General features: G+C 34.6%; 2 protein-coding genes and 1 long non-coding RNA gene across 3 annotated transcripts in view; 1 reads left to right on the top strand and 2 right to left on the bottom strand.

The window, feature by feature from the left end:
* LOC147864723 (uncharacterized) overlaps positions 1-22,866 on the top strand; it is a 90,065-nt gene that overhangs the window by 59,283 nt on the left and 7,916 nt on the right. The window contains exon 4 of the long non-coding RNA XR_015529715.1: positions 15,092-15,695. This is a non-coding gene — a long non-coding RNA (uncharacterized LOC147864723). The remainder of the gene's footprint in view (positions 1-15,091; positions 15,696-22,866) is intronic.
* LOC147864725 (uncharacterized) lies at positions 1,910-9,090 on the bottom strand. Its single transcript, XM_087318857.1, has 20 exons — positions 8,922-9,090; positions 8,358-8,490; positions 7,961-8,107; positions 7,785-7,856; positions 7,623-7,694; positions 7,331-7,399; positions 7,127-7,201; positions 6,529-6,603; positions 6,274-6,348; positions 6,104-6,178; positions 5,894-5,953; positions 5,285-5,370; positions 4,579-4,710; positions 4,192-4,478; positions 3,896-3,947; positions 3,618-3,706; positions 3,159-3,304; positions 2,788-2,932; positions 2,310-2,459; positions 1,910-2,091 (listed from the first exon to the last, which is right to left on the bottom strand). Exons 1-20 carry the CDS (start codon positions 9,049-9,051, stop codon positions 1,912-1,914), a joined length of 2,250 nt encoding a protein of 749 aa, XP_087174983.1. The 5' UTR covers positions 9,052-9,090; the 3' UTR covers positions 1,910-1,911.
* LOC147864721 (uncharacterized) overlaps positions 12,230-22,866 on the bottom strand; it is a 34,772-nt gene continuing 24,135 nt past the window's right edge. The window contains exons 5-20 of the mRNA XM_087318856.1: positions 19,464-19,535; positions 18,408-18,476; positions 18,239-18,319; positions 17,754-17,828; positions 17,505-17,576; positions 17,344-17,412; positions 17,046-17,105; positions 16,237-16,319; positions 15,564-15,698; positions 15,172-15,461; positions 15,007-15,058; positions 14,773-14,861; positions 14,110-14,255; positions 13,894-14,038; positions 13,198-13,347; positions 12,230-12,561 (exon numbers count right to left, since the gene is read on the bottom strand). Coding sequence (XP_087174982.1) covers positions 12,385-12,561; positions 13,198-13,347; positions 13,894-14,038; positions 14,110-14,255; positions 14,773-14,861; positions 15,007-15,058; positions 15,172-15,461; positions 15,564-15,698; positions 16,237-16,319; positions 17,046-17,105; positions 17,344-17,412; positions 17,505-17,576; positions 17,754-17,828; positions 18,239-18,319; positions 18,408-18,476; positions 19,464-19,535 — 1,765 coding nt within the window. The 3' untranslated portion in view covers positions 12,230-12,384. The remainder of the gene's footprint in view (positions 12,562-13,197; positions 13,348-13,893; positions 14,039-14,109; positions 14,256-14,772; positions 14,862-15,006; positions 15,059-15,171; positions 15,462-15,563; positions 15,699-16,236; positions 16,320-17,045; positions 17,106-17,343; positions 17,413-17,504; positions 17,577-17,753; positions 17,829-18,238; positions 18,320-18,407; positions 18,477-19,463; positions 19,536-22,866) is intronic.

Genomic DNA, 22,866 nt, shown 5'->3' with positions numbered 1-22,866 from the left:
AACATCTCACGTGTACATTTGAATAATCCAAGTTGGTACATCATATTACTACATCAGTAATTGAGATTGTAGCCGTGAACACAAAGATGATGATAAGGAAGAATCAAGTCCAATGTATTAACCATAAGTGTGGGTTGGGTTTAGTTTTTGGGGGTGCACTTACCATTTTGATTATTAGTCTAAATAGATGTAATATGCGTAGGATATAGATCAAATATTGGCGTGTATTGGGGTGCCAATACTTCATTGTTAAACGCCCAAAAACTTGTAGGCTAATTGTTGGTAAGTGATGTGTTTTTAACATATTCCAAGATTGTGTCAAAATTCGAAAATGACCTAGTATATGACAGACTTGATAGTTCCTTTGAAAAAACGTCACAAGTTGTGAATCGTGATGGGAAGGTATTGATGGAATCATTTTCTCACGTTGCCTGTGGATTTGTTCTTATATTTACTTTCAATAGTTTTTTGGAGGTTTTGCCATAAAGTTCTTACTGACATGGTATTTATTATGAGAAAGGAAATATATTTACTCTAAACATTACAAACTTCTCGAATTTGACCCAATTCTCTTTTTTTGGTTTGAATATTCCCCCTCTTTTCTTATAATTTTGATTCTTCTTTCTTCTTTGATCCCTTAATGATTTCAAATTCTAGTTCTATCTTCTTAGTTCTCTTTTCAATGTAATCACCCTTGTTAATTAAGAAATTTGGAAGCAAATGGTAGACGATATGCATCATGGTACTATTTACAGAGAACTAGCCAAGCTGGTTAGAGGGGTGTTGTAGGCCAAGTTGAACCCTCATCAATTTTTATAGTTACGCAAAAAGAATTTGATGGTAAATCCCCCCCATATGTATGATTGAGGCCCTTTAAGGTACTTGGGTTTGATCCATGCACATTAAAGGGCATTACCACCCTACTTTGACATTAAAAAAAAGCACATGAACCTGACACACCAAGCCTCAATTTTAGGCAACTCGAGGAATGAGCATTTCCCCAAGACCATGCTAACAAAATAAATGTTGGAGAGAAACTCCTAGGCACCGAGGCCCTATCACACACTAATCGATCATTGTTCTGAGATTTGACATGGTATTGGGGATAATCGATCATTAAAAACCCCATTACCATTACATGCAGATGAGAGTGGCAAAGACACATATCATTCCATTAACCATCCTCAAATTCCTAACCATCCAATAAAGACATATGATGGTAAAATAGGCTAGATGCCTAGATAAAAAATCCAACATACATGTCTATCATGGAAAATACCCTAAGATCGCCATATCCAAAGCTGAAGACCAAGAAAACAAAATCATGAACACAAATCTAAACAAAAGCAAAAACATTGATTGGAAAGAAACACTAATTCAAAACATTGCCAATTCCAAATCATCGACCAAACATCCATCATTGTGGTGGATAATATGAAAATTTCTACTTTAGTTATATCCACCAAGCGGGTATAGATAAAATCTTGCTAGCCAAATTTTGATTTGGAAAACGATAGACAGATGAGGTTGCCATAATTGAAACAAACAAACAAACAAACAAGACACATTCATCAAGTTCACGAGGGCAATAACTAAAGTTCTCATTGGCGACTAAGTGCATAGCAAAAACCATGTTGCCCTTTATAGTGGAAGCACGAGAGTTCCCTTTAGGTGATATGATGCAAGAAATAGCAATATATGGAGAAGATGCAATAATGTTAAGTGGACGAACGATCAAATCCTTAAGTGTGTTTGCACCTTAGAACAAGGATTAATTTATTCTATAAAATGCAGGTATGTGCCCCTTTAATGGAGTCCATTATGTCTCACAAAAGCATTTATTTTGATACAAGATACATGCATACACATATTTTCTTTCTTTCTTTCTGCATGCATGCATGTTCATTGAAATCAACGTAGTTCCACACCCGAACCATATGTTGTTTCGATGTCATTGAGACTGTTTGTGGATTGGTCGAGTCCCTTGTTCAGACGAAGAGAAGTGGGGGATGGAGGAGGAGGTAGTATCATCATGTGTTCTGCAGGAGGTTGCAACCTGCTCAGAATCTTCTCCAATCTTTCTACTACAGCCTGCCATCAATCAAGTTTCTTTCTAATCTAAGTAAAGTATATACAGATGTCTGTTGGTATGCATGCAATATGTGTGTGTCCTAATGTCTGTGTATTCATGTGCCCACATGTATGGGTATTTCTAAATGTGTTTTGTGTATTCAGACATGTTTGAATGTGTAGACATGTGTATGTGTATAGCTATGTGTGTGTGTGTGCGTGCATGTATGGATACCCACCTGCATTTTTGGTCGACCATTTCTGTCATAAGTTGTGCATTGGATTGCAATCTCTATTACTTCTTTGTATTCGTCAACTGGATACTTGGATCCAAGTCTCGGATCAATTATAGCCCTCGTGTCCTCGGTCCATTTAAGCTTTCCCTTTACCTGGTCAACAAATGGTTTATTTACAACCTCTATTTTAAATGTCATATATCTTGCAGTTTGTAATCATTAATTGTTGAAATTATATGATTATTGTCTTTTCACATGTGGTCCTCAGCTTTGGTTCAATTATTCATAGCCTTGTTATGTTGGTCTTATATGTGAACAAAGTGTTTTAGTAAGATATAAGAGTTAAATTAACTGTATCATGGATTCTCATGCATTGTCATTGATTTTTTTAGAGCAATCGATTTAGTTGTAATTTTTTCTAAACATCCTTAAATCACTCCAGAAAGTAAGAAAAGCAGGTTTTCAAAGACAAGCCAATTACCCAACCAACAAGGTTATAATCCTCAGTACGTCTGTGATCAATGGCAACTTGACCTGTGAGCAACTCAAGTAAAACGACACCATAGCCATACACATCACTTGCGGTGGTTAATTGGCGTCGAAGGAAGTACTCTGGATCCAGATATCTGTAAGGTAAAATATAATCTCCCTTTTTATTGACGCTATAAGGAACTATGATAATTTCAGAGTAGTGTTCCTTGTTTCATTGCATTTTCTTTCGTAGTTTGTAGAGAATTATGATGCTTCATTTTGTGTCAATTGTTTTTTGAAGTTATGGAAATGATGACATTTGCTTATAGGTTCTAGTGTTAAAGAAGTTATGATATTTGAGTGTAGTAGGTAAGTACTTACCCAGCAGTGCCTGCTGGTCTTGTTGATACATGTGTATCCATTTCAGGATTAGTTTTGGATATGCCAAAATCTGATACTTTGCTGGTCATATTGCTATCTAGTAGAATGTTGCTAGGCTTCACATCTCTATGTATAACAGGAGGATCCTGGAATTATCCATAATGTGTAATACATTACCCACCACATGTAAGAACAAAAGTAATTATGTACATATGAGCCATGCAATCAATCATGAAGATTCAGCCATTAGGCATATAGACTTATAATCAATTAAATAAGGTGAGAGTTGATGAATATTTTGAATGGATAATAGTTTACTATGGTTCGAACACACAAATGACCTTAGGATGGATGTATAAAGGTTTAGTTTACTACAAGATACGCTTACTTGGCCTGTACATCTAGGCTTCTGTATGATGTGTGTTTCCATAGCATATATAATAGGAGGGAGAAGCTTACAGCGAAAGTGTGAAGATAGTCCAAGCCTTGAGCTACATTGAGTGCTATCTCAAGCCTTCTATACCAATTCAGAGTTAATGCCACCTTATCTATCACATGCCATCATCAATATCACCAAGTAAGATTCATTCATGGTAAATTACCCTTCAAGTTGGCTCAAACATTTCAATTTCTTGTAAGAATATTCATTATCATTCTGTAAGGTTCAATTAAGGCGTACTTTGAGTTTGACAGAATTCCCTTCATTCATAAATCTAATTGTAGATAAGTGGTTTTACCAAAGAGGTGGCGATGCAAGTTCCCGTTTTCCATATATTCATAGATGAGGATCTGCAACAAAGTTGATGTTGAAAACAAATGAGTTCCTTGCTTGATATATAAACTTATAATGCTCGTTGAAGATCATAGATATATCTTAGGAATAGTCGTGTGTGTCAAGAAAAATATAATATTATGACCATTATAAACTATAGCTTTCTTCCCTTGATTTCCATAGAAATGAGATATGATTTAGGCACTATTCTTAGTACATCCCATTTGAAGTACATTAATTGGAAAATTCGAAGGAAAGAACCTGTTCATCTCTGTCATCACAAAATCCTTCGAGATGGACTAGATGGCGATGGTGTAACCGACTAAGTAGCATAAGCTCATTACGGAACTCTTTTATTCCTTGAAAACTCACATCGGAGGCCCTTTTTATTGCAACTTGCTTATTATCGAGGTGTGCTACGTACACTTTTCCAAAACCACCTTCTCCTATTTCACAGTCCTTGCTGAATGATTTTGTGGCTTTCATAATCTCTTTGTATGTATACCTTTTGACACCAGGTGGAACTTCCCAATGACCACTATCTTCATCTATTCAGAATAAGTAGAATTTGAACAGGACAATATAGGAAGGTACTACACAATTTGGATATATCATGATCTTTAAAAGTTTATAGGTTCCGTTTGTCACCAATTCTATGTCTCCTACGATGCGTTGTAGAAAAAGGCCTGAACCACAAGACTAAGGCAATAATTCCACATAGGATCACAACCCCTCCAATCAAGATTCCAATGATTGCTCCTTTAGGAAAAGTTTTGTTTTCTGCAAACGAAGTTGAAGGTTTAAGTTGCTTTTGTATCAGTTACAATTAGGTTTAAAAGTTAATAAGAAGAAAGCTTGCTATTTGCTAGACACATGGTTTCTTCAATAATCATTGATGTAATGTTGCTGATTGCAAGACATTCAGTTTAAGTCAAAATGCTACCAATAGATGAAAAGAAAGAAGTATCTAAATCTTTTGTTTCTTGGCTAGATTATATGCGGATATGTTTTCATGCACGTTAGCATATTTTTAAAGTGGAAATACATCGAAGAATGCTCTAATGGAGAAGATATTTTGAAACGCAATAATGATTTGACAATCCTCTTAAAGTGGATTAGCACTGCTATCTACGCCCAACTTTTGATTTTTACTTGTTTGTGGGTTCTTTTCGGCTTGTGTGGATGTGGCTGATAGAGGATCCTAGAATATGTTCTACCATATGGCAAGTTAAAATAGTTTGGTAATGAATAAAGGTCCTAGATGATATAATTGGAAAGAATTACGTTAAGATTTGAAACCTACACATAAACCAACACCAAAGCTAATCTGAAATGCACAAAGTAGATATCTTACTTGCGAAAAAATCTTTGCAGCTTATCTTGTCTTCGCATACTTGGTGGTGTGACCCAGAATCTGTATCGAAGCAGTTTCCTTTCCAACTGAATGGTTGAATGAAATAATAATGATTAAACTTACCCCTCTTCACATCATTGTTTCAAACTTGAGCAATGTTCTACTTTCTCAAATATCTTCCAAAAAACTAGGAAAAACAATGGCCCTTTTACCAAAACGGCCCTTTGTTAGTCTCCAAAGGGAAATTTCACGAAACAAATCTGGGGCTATTTGCTTATATTCAACCATTTTGTGTATCATATGAGTAATTTGTTTGTGGAAAGAACCAGTATGGAGTCTACATTTTTGGAAATTTTGAATTTGGTTAGAGGGGGGTATATAATGCCCATTGGAGTACTTAATGGAATGTAGTTATCCTTTTCTGTGTCAGATAGTAGGCCGTAATCTCATCCCTTTAGAGTACTTTTTGATAGTGTAAGTCCTTATTAATTTTATTGCAATGCGTTGCTTTGATGGTAGGAGACCTTCGCCCGAAAATGTTCTACTGGTAAGAGAAGTTAGCATTCAACATAATTGGGAGAGAGTGATGACATTGCAGGCATGACTTACGTGGTGCTATCGTTGAAGGAAGATGGGTGTGGTCCTTGTAGAAAGTTGCATTTAAACTCCCTGCAATCCATGTATGAAGTTTAAGAATTTTTATTCAGTGATTTATGAAAACTTAAGACTTGGTTTTAGAAGGCATTTAGGTATGTATATTTACGAATATGTGTGCGTTCCTGCTGGCAAATGTACGTATATGCACAAGATGGGCCTTACACTGTGTTTGAAGTATTTTGGAGATCTCCTATCCAAGATGGAACGAAGCCACTAAGCTTGTTATTATTCATTCTCCTATACATATCAATAAGTAACATTTTTTTTGTCATTTAACTTTTCATTTGTCCTTTTTCTAGCTCTCAAGAATTGAGAAAGTTTTTCATACATACAGTTCATTCAAATTTGCACTCATGCTTTTCCAACTCTCAGGAATAGATCCACTTAGATAATTGTTATAGAGATGCCTGCATATAATTAAGAAATAGGTTATTTTTATATTGCATTCATTTGACATAAAAACATTATTGAAAGATACTCAGAGAGAATCATATATCAATCCATCCATTGGTTAACAAAAAAAACTTCTGCTGCTAGTCAAGTGAAGAGGAAAAATGATATTGTTCAAGGTTTATGTGAATACATACAGCCTTTGCAGTTTACTGAAGTTAGCTGCCCATTCTGATGGTAACGTCCCAGTAAGTTGCATACCATGCAAATTCCTATTGAGAAGAATAACTCAATATATTATGATCCCTAATGGTATGATTCATGGCTCAAATTTGTGTTATTAAAAGACTCTTCAAATTTGGTTCAAGTTATATTATATATATCATTCAATGTCAAATAATGATCTATATCTAGCTCAACCTGTTTGATATTTGGTCAACATAATGTTTAGTCCTGAATGAAAAAACTGAAGAATAAAGAGTGGGACAAGTCCATGGCACCAAGAAGTATTTGAAGAGTTCAAGGACTATCAAAAACACATCATGAGGAATAATGTGAAGACATTTATTCTTTCAAAACTACAGGTACATAACGCGAAGAAAATGTTTTGCACGCATGTATCATGTTTACATGTCTTCTTAATTCTAGCTCATAAATACTTTATCTAATTGTTTGTATGCACGTAGCATGTTTACATTTCTTCTTCTAATCAATACTGTAGGTAAGTTCAGCATAGAACAGGAAAGGCTTAATTGTTGGATTGCACCTCATAAAAAGAGTAAGTTGTTCACTTACAAGTATGTCAAATTGACCCATGCTCCCCATTCTGGTGGCAGTGTCATTTTAATATTAGTATTTGAAAAAGCAGATCTATACAATGTCAACAATAAAGACTCAATCTGTATAAGCACATACACCTACATATTTGGGTTATGCATGACATAATTGAAAGCTATAATAAAATAACTCAGGGAGAGGAATCAATTAGTTTCTGCTTACAAAACAGTCAAGTGAAGAAGAGATGAAAGACTTTTGGGTAAGGATGTGAGTGTGTTATTTCCAAGCCACCTGCAGATGCAATTAGGGAAATAAATAAATAAACATATGTGAATACAATCTCTCTCTCCGTAGAGCTTTTAAATAAATTCAGCCACATCACTATGTATTTATTTAGTATGTACTATGTATATGTACGTAACTGTATGTGTATGTATTTTTGTTTAGATGTTGTCTGTAATTTTGATTAGATGTTTTATTGAAAAACCTAATGAGCGCAATCAATTGGGCTCACAATACTTGGAGGTTGGATAAGGCAGATATCCCTTCTGGAACTGCACCTTGGAAGAAGTTGTTGGCAATGCGCCTGAAAAAAATTGTCAAAGACTTTTGACAATGCTTATTGTGACTGAGATAAATATAGAAAATGATTTGATAATGAGAAAGAAAAACTTACAATTCGACGAGTTTGTTTAACCTCAGAATGTCGTTTGGAAACTCTCCCGTGAATGCATTGGCTGATAAATTCCTGCAATATATAATCACAATTTCAGACATTATGATTAATAGAGTAATGAATTGTGATTGAGTAACAAGCACAATCTTTATTGTTTTCTGAAATTGAGAACATACAAATCATGTAATTGTGTCAACATTGATATTGATGCAGGCAAAGGACTTGTTAGTAAATTGTATGATAGATCCAACAATGCTAACTCTGTAAGGCTTGCGAACGTATCACTTGGCAATTTCCCTTGTAGACCAAATCCTGACATATTCCTTTTTGTTTTTTAAAAGTCATGACGATCATAATTAGAACACAGTCAAAGCTAACTATATGGCAAATTAGTATCAGTTAACAGTAATAGAGCAAAATTAGCACTTGCAGGGCATGATTATCGTTCACGTGAGGGCGTAATTAGCATTAATGAAATATAGAACATACTTTGCATTATAAAACTAGAATTAACATGAAGAGGACATCATTAGCATTTATCTGCAGGTTAATGGAAAACTAAGGAGGAATTACAGTGCTATAACACGATTAAAGGAGGAGCATGTGACCCCGGTCCAATTACAAGGATTCGGCACAGAACTATCCCAAGATGTTATAATTGAAGCCGAACCCCCGACCGCAGTCTTAATACTCAGGAGTGCTTGAACTGTAATTTATGTAAGCAATTAGAATATTAAAATTAATGGCCTCAACAAGTTAAAGATCAAATTATGAAGGGAAAGTGTTTAGGATTGAACGACGGATCAAATGGAGACAGAGAAGGGACCAAATAATGATTCAAATGGAGGAGAAGGTTAGGATGAAATTGAAGATTTACAACAGGTCTGATGAAGAATAAATGAGGGAACGATGGATCAAATGAAGAACGATCACAGAGGCAATAAAGAGTTACAGGAAAGATGATTGCTACGTACAAACAATTTGGATAGTGAAGCTGAAGATTGATTATGAATCAAATGGAGAATACGTGAGGATTAAATGGAGAATGATTGAAGGGTTTGTCTGAAGAATGAAGGATACTTAGGGATCAATCCAATTGTTAATAAACAATGTTGGCATCCAGAAACTTGTAATTACCTTCATTGTTTTGAGCTTTGACATGGGAATATTGGGGAAGAAGAAGAATCTGAAGAAGCAGAAGAATGAAAGAGAAACACGCATAAATTGGTATGATCGTCATGATGTGGTGATCATGGGTTTTCAACATGAAAGAAGCAGGGAATTTGGTTTGATAAAGAAATCTGGTTGAATTATGTTGACTGAAGCTGGTAATGATTAGTAGGGAGCTGTGCAGAAGAGGAAAGCAGTGATGAAGCCCCATTTATTGAGGTTCTAATTCCGACATCACGATCAACAAACTGCTACAGAAGGTGCGGATACAGCGAATGACAAGACATCCTAACATTAACATTATGTCAATTATTCAAACCTTTAAAAATGGCTTGATTTTGTGGGTTTTGTGTTTCTAAATATGGGATAATGCTGCATAGAGTAGGTCAAAGTCTATGTGTTTCTTATAAGTCTTATGTAATTTCAACATATTTTCTTATAAGGTATGACCTGTAGTCTATGCCTTTCTTTAGCAAGTATGTACAGTGTACACCATCTTTTCCTCCAATTATGGAGAAAGTATTGGAAATACTTAACCTAATCTCCAAAGTCTTTCTGTAGATCAAACTTTTGACCAAAATCAAAATCCCTTGAATGTTTCTTATGTGGCCACACAATTGAGAATATGTCGATCATAAGCATAAACTCATTATAAGCATGTCAACAACTAAATCAAAATTATAAAAACAAGGCCATTGCGAGTCAATTAAACTCATTATTAGTATGTCAACAACTTAATGAGAATATACAAACATATGTTCGAAAAAAACTCATAATTAGTTTGTTAAACTCATTAGTATGTCAACGGCGACAAACTTGATAACGAGTTCCTTTAAAAAATGTCGCAAGTTGTGATGGAATCATTTTTTCACATTGAACGCTTCAGATTTGTTCTTATATTTACGTTCAATTGTATAATTGGAGATTTTTCCATAAAGTTTTGACACTTGGTCTTATTAACGTGGTATTTATTATGCGGAGGAAAGTATATTCACTCTAAACAATACAAACACTTGAGTTATTATAATGTGCTAGAACGTCAACTAATTTATATCTTTTGATTGCATCCTCCTCTGATCATCTTTTGATTCTAATTCTATTTTTTTGTTAGAATATTCCATTTCTTTTTTTCCCCTCCTTTCTTATCGTTTGATTCTTAATCATCCTTTAATTTCTTCCTAATTTCAAATTCTAGTTCTTAATCTATGTCTTCTTATTTCTAGATGTCAGCTCTCTTTTCAATGTAATCCCCCTTGATTAAGTATTTTAGAAATAAATAGTGTTACAAGTTCAGATTTGAATATGTCACCTAAATGTTTGTCATGTAACTCCTTTAGAAGCTCAAAGTGTGGAGTGCAAATGTGATTCTCATTGATGATTACCTTCAAAATAGTCTCAAGCGTCTTGCTCATTGACTTGTCTAGGCTATTGTCTTGCATATAGTAGGTTGTTTCACGCTTTGTGAACCACGAAGTACCGGTTTTTGAGTTCCTAGATGACCTAGTTAATGAAGTAGTGAGTATCTTAAAAATCGTTTCAAATGTTTTGACCATTGCCTTGTTTAGGTTGTTGTCTGGTAGATAGTAAGTTTTGTCACATTTTGTGACCATGGTGTATCGGTTTGTGAGTTCCCTATGTTGCTAGATGCCACATTGCTAGATGGAGTCAACCCCCTTCTTGTAGAATAGAATACATGTTTTATTGGCCATGAGGAGAGCAATTCTAACCTATGGTTGTAAAAAATATTGTTGCACAAATTGCATCTCCAAGATTCGTTGATCAGGATACTTATATTTCAAAGTGTCCCATCATGTTCGTTAATGTGTAGGAGGATCAATCTAGAATATCTATAGCATAGTCATTGGACTCGAGTCTTGAGAGGTAGTCATGGATCGAAAACATCCACCCCAAGAGGTAGTGGCATCACTCTCTCACTATAGTAACATCTCAAAGGTTTTGTGCTTTGTTTGTGGAATAATTGTGTTCCACACTAGAGAGTCATAAATCAATCAGAGAGTTACATCAACACCATCGATTGCAATCAATATTGGCATTGCCTAGTCTAGTTTTCCCGATTCCAAAATTGCTGATAAAGAGTGGGCCTTGTCCACTCTTCCGAACATATAGTGAGTTGTCAAATTTAGCACATTGAAGCCAATTCGGTGAGATATTGCAATATCTTTGAGTGTCATGCCCTTGGAGCTTGTTTCAAGTCATATAGAGACTTCTTTAGTCGACATACACATGCAACTGTGTGTTGGACTTTAATCTGGGTGGTTGTACCATGTATACTTCTTCTTGGAACTATTCCTGGAGGAATAAGAATATCTAAGTATTCATTGATTGCACTAACTTCAAGGCGCTAACTGGGTATCGAATCTAGTTCCTCGTAACTACATAGTTTACACGGTTTACAATAATGTGTGCTTTCACACATTTCCATTTATACACACACATGTTGAGCTTGTCTCTCAACAATATGTATGTATATGGCATGTCGTCTTATGAACGATTGAAATAAAAACCCTCACAAATTGGACCCTAACCCTTTGGATGATGATTGTGAATCATATTAAAGGTAAACTAGAAATTAAGCGGTTGGAAAAATATAAAATGGCCATTGCAAAATGACAAATGAGGGAACAATCCTTAATAAAATGTATTCAACCTTATTTACCATTCATTACTTGGTTAAAGGACCAAGGAAGAGCAATTTTGGACATCATATGATTTTGTCAAAGCTCTAACACAACATAGAAAAATATGTACACCAACTTAGAGATTTTTATGCTAACGTGGAAGTCCCAGAATGACATATTCAAACATTGAGAAGTAAATATAGCCATCAAATCCCAAAGATTGTAGCAAGTAGGAATTACTCAAATGTATGATAGGTATGAGAACCACGAAAACATCGACAAACGTTTTTAGGAAAAAAATAAAATAAATCGACAAACAACACAAAAAGTAGGACATAAACTTGAATGGAGTCGATGATCCACATTTCCAAGCAGCTACTTGGTCTTCGCATCAAGAACACTCAAAACTCACATTTTAATGATAATGTGTCTTTTGAGATCTTATGTCATGGTGTGGTGGACACTCAATGAACACTCATTCTTTATTACCTTACATGCATCAGCATAAATAAATATGTGTATATATGTATATGGTATATACCAATCTATATATGATGCACACATATGCATGTGAATGTATGTTGCATATAATATAAATGATGCATGCATGCACATACACAATACATGCATGTCCATTGAAATCAACATGATTCCACTCTCGAACCATATGAATGTCTTATTTTGATCTCTTGCAAGTTGTTTGTGGGTTGCATATGAATGTATGGAGTATATATGTATATAGTATATACATACATCATGCATTCATTTTCCTGCATGCATGACCATCGACATCAACGTGGTTCCACTTCCGATGCGTATGTTGTTTTGATGTCATTCAAGCTGTTTGTGGTTTGGTGGAATCCCTTGTTCACAGGAAGAGATGTGGTGAATGGAGGAGGTACTACTATCATGTGCTCTGCAGGAGGTTGTAGCATGCTCAATATCTGCTCCAAGCTTGCTGACACAGCCTGGCATCAATGAAACGCCCAAATACAGGTCGCGTTTCTTCCTTTGCATGTGTGTGTGTGTACATGTACATGTATGCGTGTGCGTATGTATCTATGGATGTATGCGTGTGTGTAAGGATGAATGTATGTGTGTGTATGGATGGATGGATGGATATATGTGTGTATGTGTATATGGATGGATGGATAGATGTATGCAAGTATGGATGGATGGATGAATGTATGTATGTATGTATGTGTGTATGTATGGATGGATGGATATATGTATGTGTGTGTGTATGTATGTATGGATGGATGGATGGATGGATGGATGGATGTATGTATGTATGTATGTATGCAAGTATGTATGTATGTATGTATGTATGTATGCAAGTATGTATGTATGTATGTATGTATGCAAGTATGTATGTTTGTATGCATTTTATGTATGTCCAAATTGTCTTTGTCTGCATCTATGCATGCATCTAAACCGGTTTATCTACATATTTCCAAACGCATATGTATGTCTAAATGCATGTATTTGCATCTTTGCATGTATCCAAACGAGTGTTTGGGCATATTCCTAAATGTGCATATATGTATATACACATGTCCTAATGTATGTGTATGTTTAAATGCATATGTGTGTATTATGCTCACCTGCATTTTTGGTCTCTCATTTCTGTCATATGTTGTGCATTGTATTGCAATCTCTATCACTTGTTTGTATTCATCAACAGGATAGTTTGATCCAAGTCTCGGATCAATTATAGCCGTCACATTTTCGTTCCATTTGAGCTTTCCATTTACCTGATCAACATTGGAGGGACTTGTATACAACCTCTGCTTTCGTTATTGGTAAGAGTTTTATTTGTGTTATTTATCTCTTAGTTTTTTTTGCCTCTGTGTTCCTATGTTGTGAATCATTAGTCTTGTTATATTATGTCTAAAAAGGTGAACTGGAGATAGGAATGCATATATCTAAATTGGTTGTTATACAACGAATTCATCATGGGCCTAGAGTCATGCATTTGAGTTTATATGTTAAGACATTAATATCTTTACCAGGTTTTCAAATGGCATTACATTCTAAAACTAATTCAATTGACTCGAATGATGTTTTAGAGTGAAAATCATGTTGCATCTTTTGTTTAAACTCTTCCTAAACCTTAATTCTCAGCATAGTTTATGAGTATGCTCATAGCAGCACAAACAGCGATGTGTAATGTCATGGAATGTTATGCATTTGTCATGTATTGTTTTGTTCTTTTGCAGCAAACAAATTGATTAGCAATTTTTGGAAACATCCTTAAATAACTTCAAAATGATAGGAAGTTTGGTAGTTAAGCTAATTACCCAACCGACAAGGTTATAATCCTCGGAACGTTTGTGATCAATGGCAAGTTCACCTGTGAGCAACTCAAGTAATACAACACCATAGCCATACACATCACTTGCAGTGGTTAATTGGCGGCGTAGGAAGTACTCTGGATCCAGGTATCTGTAAGATAATAATGAAAATGTTATTTCCATTAAGTCTCTCTTTGTATTGAAGTTGAAAGCAATGCTTACCCAAAAGTGCCTGCTGGTCTTGTTGATATATGTGTATCCATTTCAGGATTTGCCTTGGATATGCCAAAATCTGATACTTTGGCGATCATATTGTCATCAAGTAGAATGTTGCTAGGCTTCAAATCTCTATGGATAACTGGAGGATCCTGGAATATCCTTAATGTAAAAGGATACATAAGTCACATACATGTATGAATGGAATTTTATTTTCAAGGATATATATTCTCTAATTGGAATTTCAATGTTATTTAAGTATTTATATAAGATGTGCATCAATGAACACTTGCCCATTAGACACAAAGTATGGATATCTCAAATAAATAATCATGATCTACGAAATAAGATAAAGAGTGGACAAATATTAAAAATAGATCATAATTCCATCATAGATAATAGTGTGGATAGCCGACAATCTTGATGAATCATTGGCAAGAATAGAAGAAATGAATCATCGGCAAGAATAGAAAAACATGAATCATTGGTGCCTTGATGACAAACAATGCCAGATAAGACATGTGCAAATGGGAGCATTGGAATGGACATTGGAATGGAGAGACAACTCAGAGATCATGGAAGCCGAGATAAGGCTAATAGGACTTACAGTGCTTGTACGACATTCAAGACCTTCACATGTATACTAGGCAGTAGGCAGGAGTTACTTACAGCAAAAGTGTGAAGATATTCCAGGCCTTGAGCAACGCCAAGTGCTATCTCAAGCCTTCTATACCAGTTCAAAGCTAATGCATCCTTATCTGTCTCATTAGATCACAAATAACACCAAGTAAGATGCATTAATGCTAAATATAATCATTATAAAAAGGTCCAATTCAAGGGTATGTTGTACTTTAGAAATTCCTTTTCATTTGTAAATGTAATTGCAAAGTTAGGTGTTGTTACCAAAGAGGTGGCGATGCAGATTTCCATGTTTCATAAATTCGTAGATGAGGATCTAACAACGAAGTAAACATTGAAAACAAATAAGCAAATTTGTAATGTTAGCTCAAGCTCTAAGATATATATTACCAAGATCCTAATGGAGGCATCACACACAATAATAGATACCTGCTCATCTTTATCATCACAAAATCCTTCAAGCCGAACGAGATGACGATGGTGTAACCGACTAAGTAACGTAATTTCATTCCGAAACTCTTTTATGCCTTGAAAACTTACACCGGAGGCCCTCTTTATTGCAACTTGTTGATTATCATCAAGTTGTGCTAAGTAGACTTTTCCAAAACCACCTTCTCCTATCTCAGAATCTTTGTTGAATGATTTTGTGGCTTTCGTAATCTCTTTATATGTAAAACGTTTGACACTAGGGGGAACTTCCCAATCACTAGTATCTTGATCTATTTCAAATGACCAAAATTTGAATAGGAAAATAAATGTTAGGTATACATATTTGGAGAAACTTTGATCGTTATAAGCTTATATATGATTTGGTGTCAAACCATTTCTAAGTCTCGCATGATGGTTTGATATTGAAAAAGGCTTGAACCACCAAAGTAAGGAAATTATTCCACATAAGATCACCAATACTCCAACCACAATGCCAATGATTGCTTTTCTCGGAAATGTTTTTTGTTCTGTACAAGAAGCTTGAGATAAGTGCTCATAAACGATTAAGAATTTGGTACATTTAAACATGAAGAAAGTTAACTTTGTTATTTGCCAAACATGGAGTTGTTTCGATGATCATTGGCACAATGTTGTTGGTTGCAAGACATTGCGATTAAGTCAACATCTTAGCAATAGATGAAAAGAAAAATGTGTCTCAATATTCTCTTCCTCCCTAGCTTGAATAAATGTGGATTTATTTTCATGTGTGCAAGCATGTTTTCAAAGTGAAAATATAGGAGATGACGAGACATGCAATCTTATGGAGAAGAGATTGTAAAGAGCTAGTAATCCTTTGACTACCCTCTAAAATAAATTAGCATCTTTTTGTGACTTGTTTGTATGCATGTGGGGAAAGGATCCTAGACATTTCTATCCTATAATGAATAGACGTACAAGATGCTATTATCATAAAGGATGATGTTCAAATTTGAAATCTACATATTAAAGATGCATCAAATCACATCTGAAAGGATAGATTCCATGTGCCAAAAGTAAGTAGCTTACTTAGAAATTGCTCACAACTTGTCTTGTCGCCGCATATTTGTTTGCGACCCCCAAAGTCTGAATCGAAGCAATTTCCTATCCAACTAGATGGACACAAAAATGAGGATTTATCTTATTGCTCTCACATGATACATAATGTTTCAAACATGAGCATTGATTCATATATCTAGTGAAAAACTACGAAAATAAACCCGGGTTTTTCCGTTATTTCTGTAAATCCATGAGTTTTTTTTTTCCCAAAAATGTAAAGCCATGAGTTGTTAATTCCTTGGCTAGTTCTAGGAAAATATTTGTTTTGCTAAAAACTTAAGGCCATTTGAGGAAATAAAAGAGAATTTGGGGCTATATTTTGGAGTTTGCATTGTTATAGCATTTGAATTAAGATCCATGAACATGGTTTGAGAGTATATGCTCTTTAGAGTGCTTAACGTTTGTATGCTTTTCATCTAATTTGGAGAACCTAGAGCTAAACCATCAAATTATAGTTTGTATGCTTTTCATCTAATTTGGAGAATCTAGAATGAAACCATAAATTTTCAATAGTTTGTATACTTTGCATCTCATTTGGAGAATCTAGAGCTAAACCATCCATTTTCAATGGTGTAAAGTTGGTGTTGCTTTGACGACAGTAGCTCTTTTTTATGATTAAAAGTGTTGTCCTTAATTCAAAATCTTATCATTTATTAAGGGAAGAGTGATGGTACACGTTCAATTGTGTTAAGTCTCTTTTATGATTAGAAGTGGTATCCCTTGATTTAGGACCCCATCATTTAGTAGGAAATTGCATTTAGTAGGTGTGCATGACTTACGTGAGAGTATCGTTAAAAAAAGTTGGGTGTGGTCCTTGTAGGAAATTGCATCTAAAGTCCCTGCACTCCATAACTGAAGTTTAAGAATTTTTATTCATATGAAAACATAAAGATTGGTTTTAAAAGGCATGTACGTGTGTATGTATGTATAGCGACATATATTTGTATACATATTGTATTCGTATGTATTATGCTTACATGCGTAGATAAATATGTAGCTACACGTATATTATATTTATATATATCTACACATTTGTACAAATGAACGCACATACAATAGTTTTTGCCTAGGTCTTACACTGCGTTGAGATTGAGATATTTCATCCAAGATGGAACAACGCCATTGAGCTTATTGAAATTCAATCGCCTGTGTATATAATAAGATACTTTTATAGTGACCAGTTATGTTTGGGTTGTCATGATTTTTTGCCATAAATAAGAAACACTTTTTATACATACAATTCCTTCAAATTTGTCATGCGTCCCCAACTCTCAGGAATAGATCCTCTCAAATAATTATCATAAAGGTGCCTACATACAATTAAGAATTAGAATAAAGTTCAAATTACATCTTCATGGCATTAAAAACATTACATATAAATCAATCCATTCAATGGCTATCTAAAAGAATAAAATCTTCTTTCACTATATCAAATGAAGAGGACAGACAAATGGTATTTATTGAGCAAGGTTTATGTGGATACATACAACTTTTCCAATTTAGTGAAGCTAGCTCCCCACTCTTCTGGTAAAGTCCCTGTGAGGTTAGTATCATGCAAATTCCTGTAGAGGAGAAGAAGAGTTCAATATACATCATTTTTAATTATATGTTTCTTGACTCTAAAAGACTCTAAATCTTGTCCAACTTAGATTATGCATCATCATTTATTGATAAAAAATGATTAGATCAACATTTAGTTTGATATTAGATCAACATAATGCTTAATCCTAAATAAGAAACTGAAGATAAACTAGAGTTGGGCAAGTCCTTCACCCAAAACCGTATAGCACAAATGCTTATTTAGGCAATTTTGCCATGAAGAGAATTGTTATGCTCTTGTGATAACATGAAGATAAATGGTTTGTATGCACTTCCCCATGTTTACATGTAATCATCCAACCATTACTTTAGGGAATGGCTTGTAAGCACCCAAATCACTTCACCTCATAAAAAGAGTAAGTTGTTCACTTACAAGTATGTCAAGTTTACCCATATTAAACCCCATTCTGATGGCAATTGAGTTATTTGTAGATCAACATTCCCCCAAGCACTTCTGTATAATGTCAGCAACAAAACACCCAATTCTTAGAAGCACAATATTTTGGATTACACATGTAATATTAAAATTAGTTTGTGCTTACAAAATAGTCAAGTGAAGAAGAGATGAAAGACTTTTGGGTAAAGATGTGAGTGAGTTATTTCCAAGCCACCTGTAGATGCAATTAGGGAAAAGAGTTAATCGCCATGGTTGGGGCACCTTCTACATCAAGACCACGTGTCACACCCACATCGAAACCCTTTGACCTCCCGCTTCTTTTCATGAGACTTGGATGGAAATGAAACTAGGCCTAGTACAAAGTCATTTCCTTTATAGAATATGTTACACCATAACACGTTTTGTACAATACTAGAACTCTTTTATCTTAAGTTCTATTTTTATTTTTGATGTTTTGGTAAACACCCTATTTTGTTGTAAACCAATTCTCTCATGGGGCAAATTTGGCCTTAGAAGATATTAATATATATTTTTCTTTCTTTCTATCTTTCTATCTTTCTCTCTCCCTTTGTCATAAACACAAAGCTTTTATCATTCTTATTATTTTCAATGGATATTTTTAACACATCAAGCTACATGTCTGCCCTGTTAATTAACAATCAGCAACAGTCCGGTTTGAACTGAACTGAACCGAACCCCGGTTTAAATAGGTTAACGGTTATTTTATTTTATTTTTAAAAAATTTAAAAAATTGTTTTTAAACAATCTTTTCATTTTTAGACCTTATTCTCACATTTTAGGAATATCTTTAAAATTTTAAAATTTTAAAAAAATGAAATATTATAAATTTTAAAAAATTAAAAATTTGACCTATGTTGAACACCGAAACCGACCACGAAAACACGGTTTTTATGGTTTGATGGTTTAACAGTTTGAAAAATGTTTACCGGTTTTGTGGTTCGGTTTGGTTTGGTTCAGGTTTCAAAAAATTTAAACGGTTTGGTTTGGATCCTCTTGAACTAAACCGAACCAAACCGTTGCCGATTGTTACTGTTAATTCCCAATATCGAGTCCATGTAGGATTGATCTTTATGTATGTATGTATGTCTCTGTGTCACGTGTGTATGTATTGTATGTATGTATATTGTTTTCTTCGATGGTCTAATTGAAAAAAGTAACGAGAGCAATCAATTGGGCTCACAATTCTTGGAGGTTGGATAAGGCAGATATCTCTTCTGGAACTGCACCTTGGAAGAAGTTGTTGTCAATGTGTCTGAAAAGAAGTGAAGACTTTTTACATGTTAATGCATGTTGTCTTTATTTTGTTGTGTGTTTAAAAAAGGGCATACAGACTTTGTGAATTCTTTCATGTGTCTTTCTATCAATCATAGACTTTGTTAATTCCTTCATGTATTGCTAAATGGTTGTGTTATCAGATTTATATTGCTTGACTTCTGTATAATTTTGAACTAAGATAAATGATACAAAAAGACTTACAATGCCACAAGGCCTTTGAGGAGTAGTATATCTTTTGGATATTCCTCGTTGAATGCATTATTTGACAAATTCCTGCAATATATAATCATAATGCAAACCATTATGATTAAAATGAATAGTCAGTTATCAATTGTAAAACACGAATTATCTGAAAGATTGGTTTGCACGTAATTGGTGTAAGAAAGGATTAGAATTTATTTGTATCTTCCATGAGGAGGTTAAATTTGGCATACAAGGCATGTAATTTTGTCAACTTAGACATTGATGGCAAAGGACTTGTGAGGGAATTGTTATATAGATCCAACGATGTTAACTCCGTAAGACTTGCGAACGAATCACTCGGTAATGTTCCTCGTAGACCAAATTCTGACATATTCCTAAAATTCAAATAAACAAAAGTAGTCATGAAGATCACAATTACAACATTATTAATGTTAACAAGAATGTAATTAGCTCTACTCAAAATTACAAATAGACCATAAGCAGCACTTACGAGATGTGATTATCATTAAGAGAGCATAGTTAGCATTAGAAGGCATGAATAGTACATACTTAGCATTAGCAAACCAGAATTAGCGTTGAATTAGAGATTCATGGAAAATTAAGGAGAAATTACAGTGCTGTAACACGATTAAAGGAGGAGCATGTGACCCCTGTCCAATTACAAGGATTTGGGGCAGAACTTTCCCAAGATGTTATAATTGAAGCTGAACCCCCAACCGCAGCTTTAATACTCAGGAGTGCTTGAACTGTAATTTATGTAAGCTATCAGTAGATTGAATGCCCTCAACAAGTTAAATGTAGCTAATGGGGTTAATAACGATGCAACTTTGAAGAGAACGTAATTAGGATTGAATGACGGATAAAATGGAGACAAAGTAGGGATCCGAATGGAAGAGAAAGTAAGAATCAAATTGAAGAATAATAACAGATGCGATGAAGTATAAATGAGGGAATGATGAATCAAATAAAGAGCAGTCACAGAATCTGCAATAAAGAGTAGGAAAGTATGGAAATGAAACGAAATTGCGAAGAAAGATCATTGGTATCCAGAAACTTGTAATTACCTTCATTGTTTTGAGCTTTGACATGGGAATATTGGGGAAGAAGAATCTGAAGAAGCAGAAGAATGAAAGAGAAACACGCATAAATTGGTATGATCTTCATGATGTGGTGATCATGGGGTTTCAACATGAATGAAGCAGGGTTTTTGTTTTGATTATTAAGAGATTTGGTTTAATTAACTTGGTTGAAGCTGATAATAAATGATTAGGCAGCTGTGCAGAAGAGGAAAGCAGTGATCAAACTTCGTAGGAACGTTCAAAACTACAAAAAACAAAACTCCACCATTGATTGATTGTTTGAGGACAAATCCCCACCATTGATTTGTAAATATGTAGGAAGACATCATCAGTTTATTCTTTGTGAGAATGGGTCTTCAGGCATGTCCCATCCATAATTTATGTCAGTGGATAAAGTAGGACTAATTCAATACACTCCTTGGTCCTAAGTGACAAAAATGGACGATGTGATTGATATCTTTAATCGAATCGACTGGTTGTTAGAAGAAAAAATGGAAGGACATGAAAAAAATGAGATGGAGACCTAACCCAATGTGAGAACTTTGTCGGATATAATAATATACACAATCTTCTCATACAGTTACCACTCACAAACAGAAGAACACGGATTCTGAATCTGATCCTTTGAACATAAAATGTCAAAAAGTTTTTTTTGTTGTCAATGTTTCTTGCTCTTGAACTTTGTATGTTATGTCAATGTTTGCCGATGGTGACTATGCAGACATACACATGAAGCTTTGAATTACATAAAGTTAGGAATTCAACTGATTTTAGGTAATCCAATCTTAATGTGGCACAACATGAAAGGTGCTATGAAAAAATGGAAGGACATGAAAAATGAGATGGAGACTGAACCCAATGTGAGAACTTTGTCGGATATATTCACTCTTCTCATACAGTTATTCAGAAACAGAAGAACACGGATTCTGATGATTGAACATAAAATGTCAAATGTTTGGTTTTTGTCAATGTTTCTTGCTCTTGAATTTTTCATTTGTCAATGTTTGCCGTTGGTGACTATGCAGACATACACATGAAGCTTTCAATTACATAAAAGTATTCAAACCTTTAATTTAAATGGTGTCGACTGTAATGTACTTTATACGTGATAATGATGCACACACACATAGAGAGTAGGAATACGCTCCATGTTCCAACTATGTACAATCTTATGTCTTTCAGCGTGTCCCACTCATAATTAGCTTTATGACCCCAAAATTTAAACACGATATATGATGATAAGGAGTAATTATTATCAAAGTCCAATGAATTAACCATACCACATTACATATTTTCTGAGTTTTTAGCAGAGTGGGCTTACCATTTTGATTATTGGTGTAGTAAATAGAGATGTAAGATGCGTAGGAAATGGACCAATTACTGGTGCGTGATGTGTTTCGTAAAGCATATAATTGGAGGTGTCAATTATAATAGTTTATAGTTAAATGCGTATTTAAAGGTGTAACCTATCAACAAGTGTTCTCTGTTCTTCCGTATGTTTCTAGAGTTAGGGTTTGCATTGTAGGGGTATGCTTTATATTCTAGAGTTCCATCTGTTTCTAGGTTTAGATTCTAGGGGGGAAAGTTAGGGTTTTGTCTAATTCTTTTGTTTTGTTCGTGACTTTTGTTAAAAGTTTATCGGGTTATTGTTCACTTTTGGACGGACGGATCAGACTCAATTGCTAAGTTTAAAGTTAGGGTTTGCACTATGTATATACTTTGTTTGCAGAATATCTTCCATCCAATATCTGTTTCTAGGAAGGAAGGGGATCCCCTTTCTAAGGCTTATGATGGCACTGTTTACCTTTACTCATCTGTGTTTCGCTTGCTTCGTTCATTCTGCTACAGCCTAAAATGGCACACTCTCATCATGCATTCCATTTTTCACATCTTCGTGAAAAAAACAGGCTTTCTTGATTGAAGTAAACATTGGATAAAGTTTTTTTGTATTTTTCTGCAGAATATTAACCATACATTGTTTAAAGAAAATATTGACAAAGATTCATCATTCTTCATTTCACTTGG

This window comes from Azolla caroliniana, unplaced genomic scaffold (assembly GCF_043228905.1).
Source record: "Azolla caroliniana isolate FFs.n. ecotype wild unplaced genomic scaffold, voAzoCaro1.0.p SCAF_4, whole genome shotgun sequence".
NCBI classification, from domain to species: domain Eukaryota; kingdom Viridiplantae; phylum Streptophyta; class Polypodiopsida; order Salviniales; family Salviniaceae; genus Azolla; species Azolla caroliniana.
This window is presented reverse-complemented; position numbering and strand designations above follow the sequence as displayed.

Coding starts and splice junctions, on each gene's coding strand:
- LOC147864725 (XM_087318857.1), bottom strand. CDS start 9,051: ATGTTGAAAACCCATGATCACCACATCATGACGATCATACCAATTTAT. Junction 3,305..3,617: donor ACTATCTTCACACTTTCGCT/GTAAGCTTCTCC, acceptor GGATAATTCCAG/GATCCTCCTGTTATACATAG. Junction 2,092..2,309: donor ATGGTCGACCAAAAATGCAG/GTGGGTATCCAT, acceptor GATTGATGGCAG/GCTGTAGTAGAAAGATTGGA.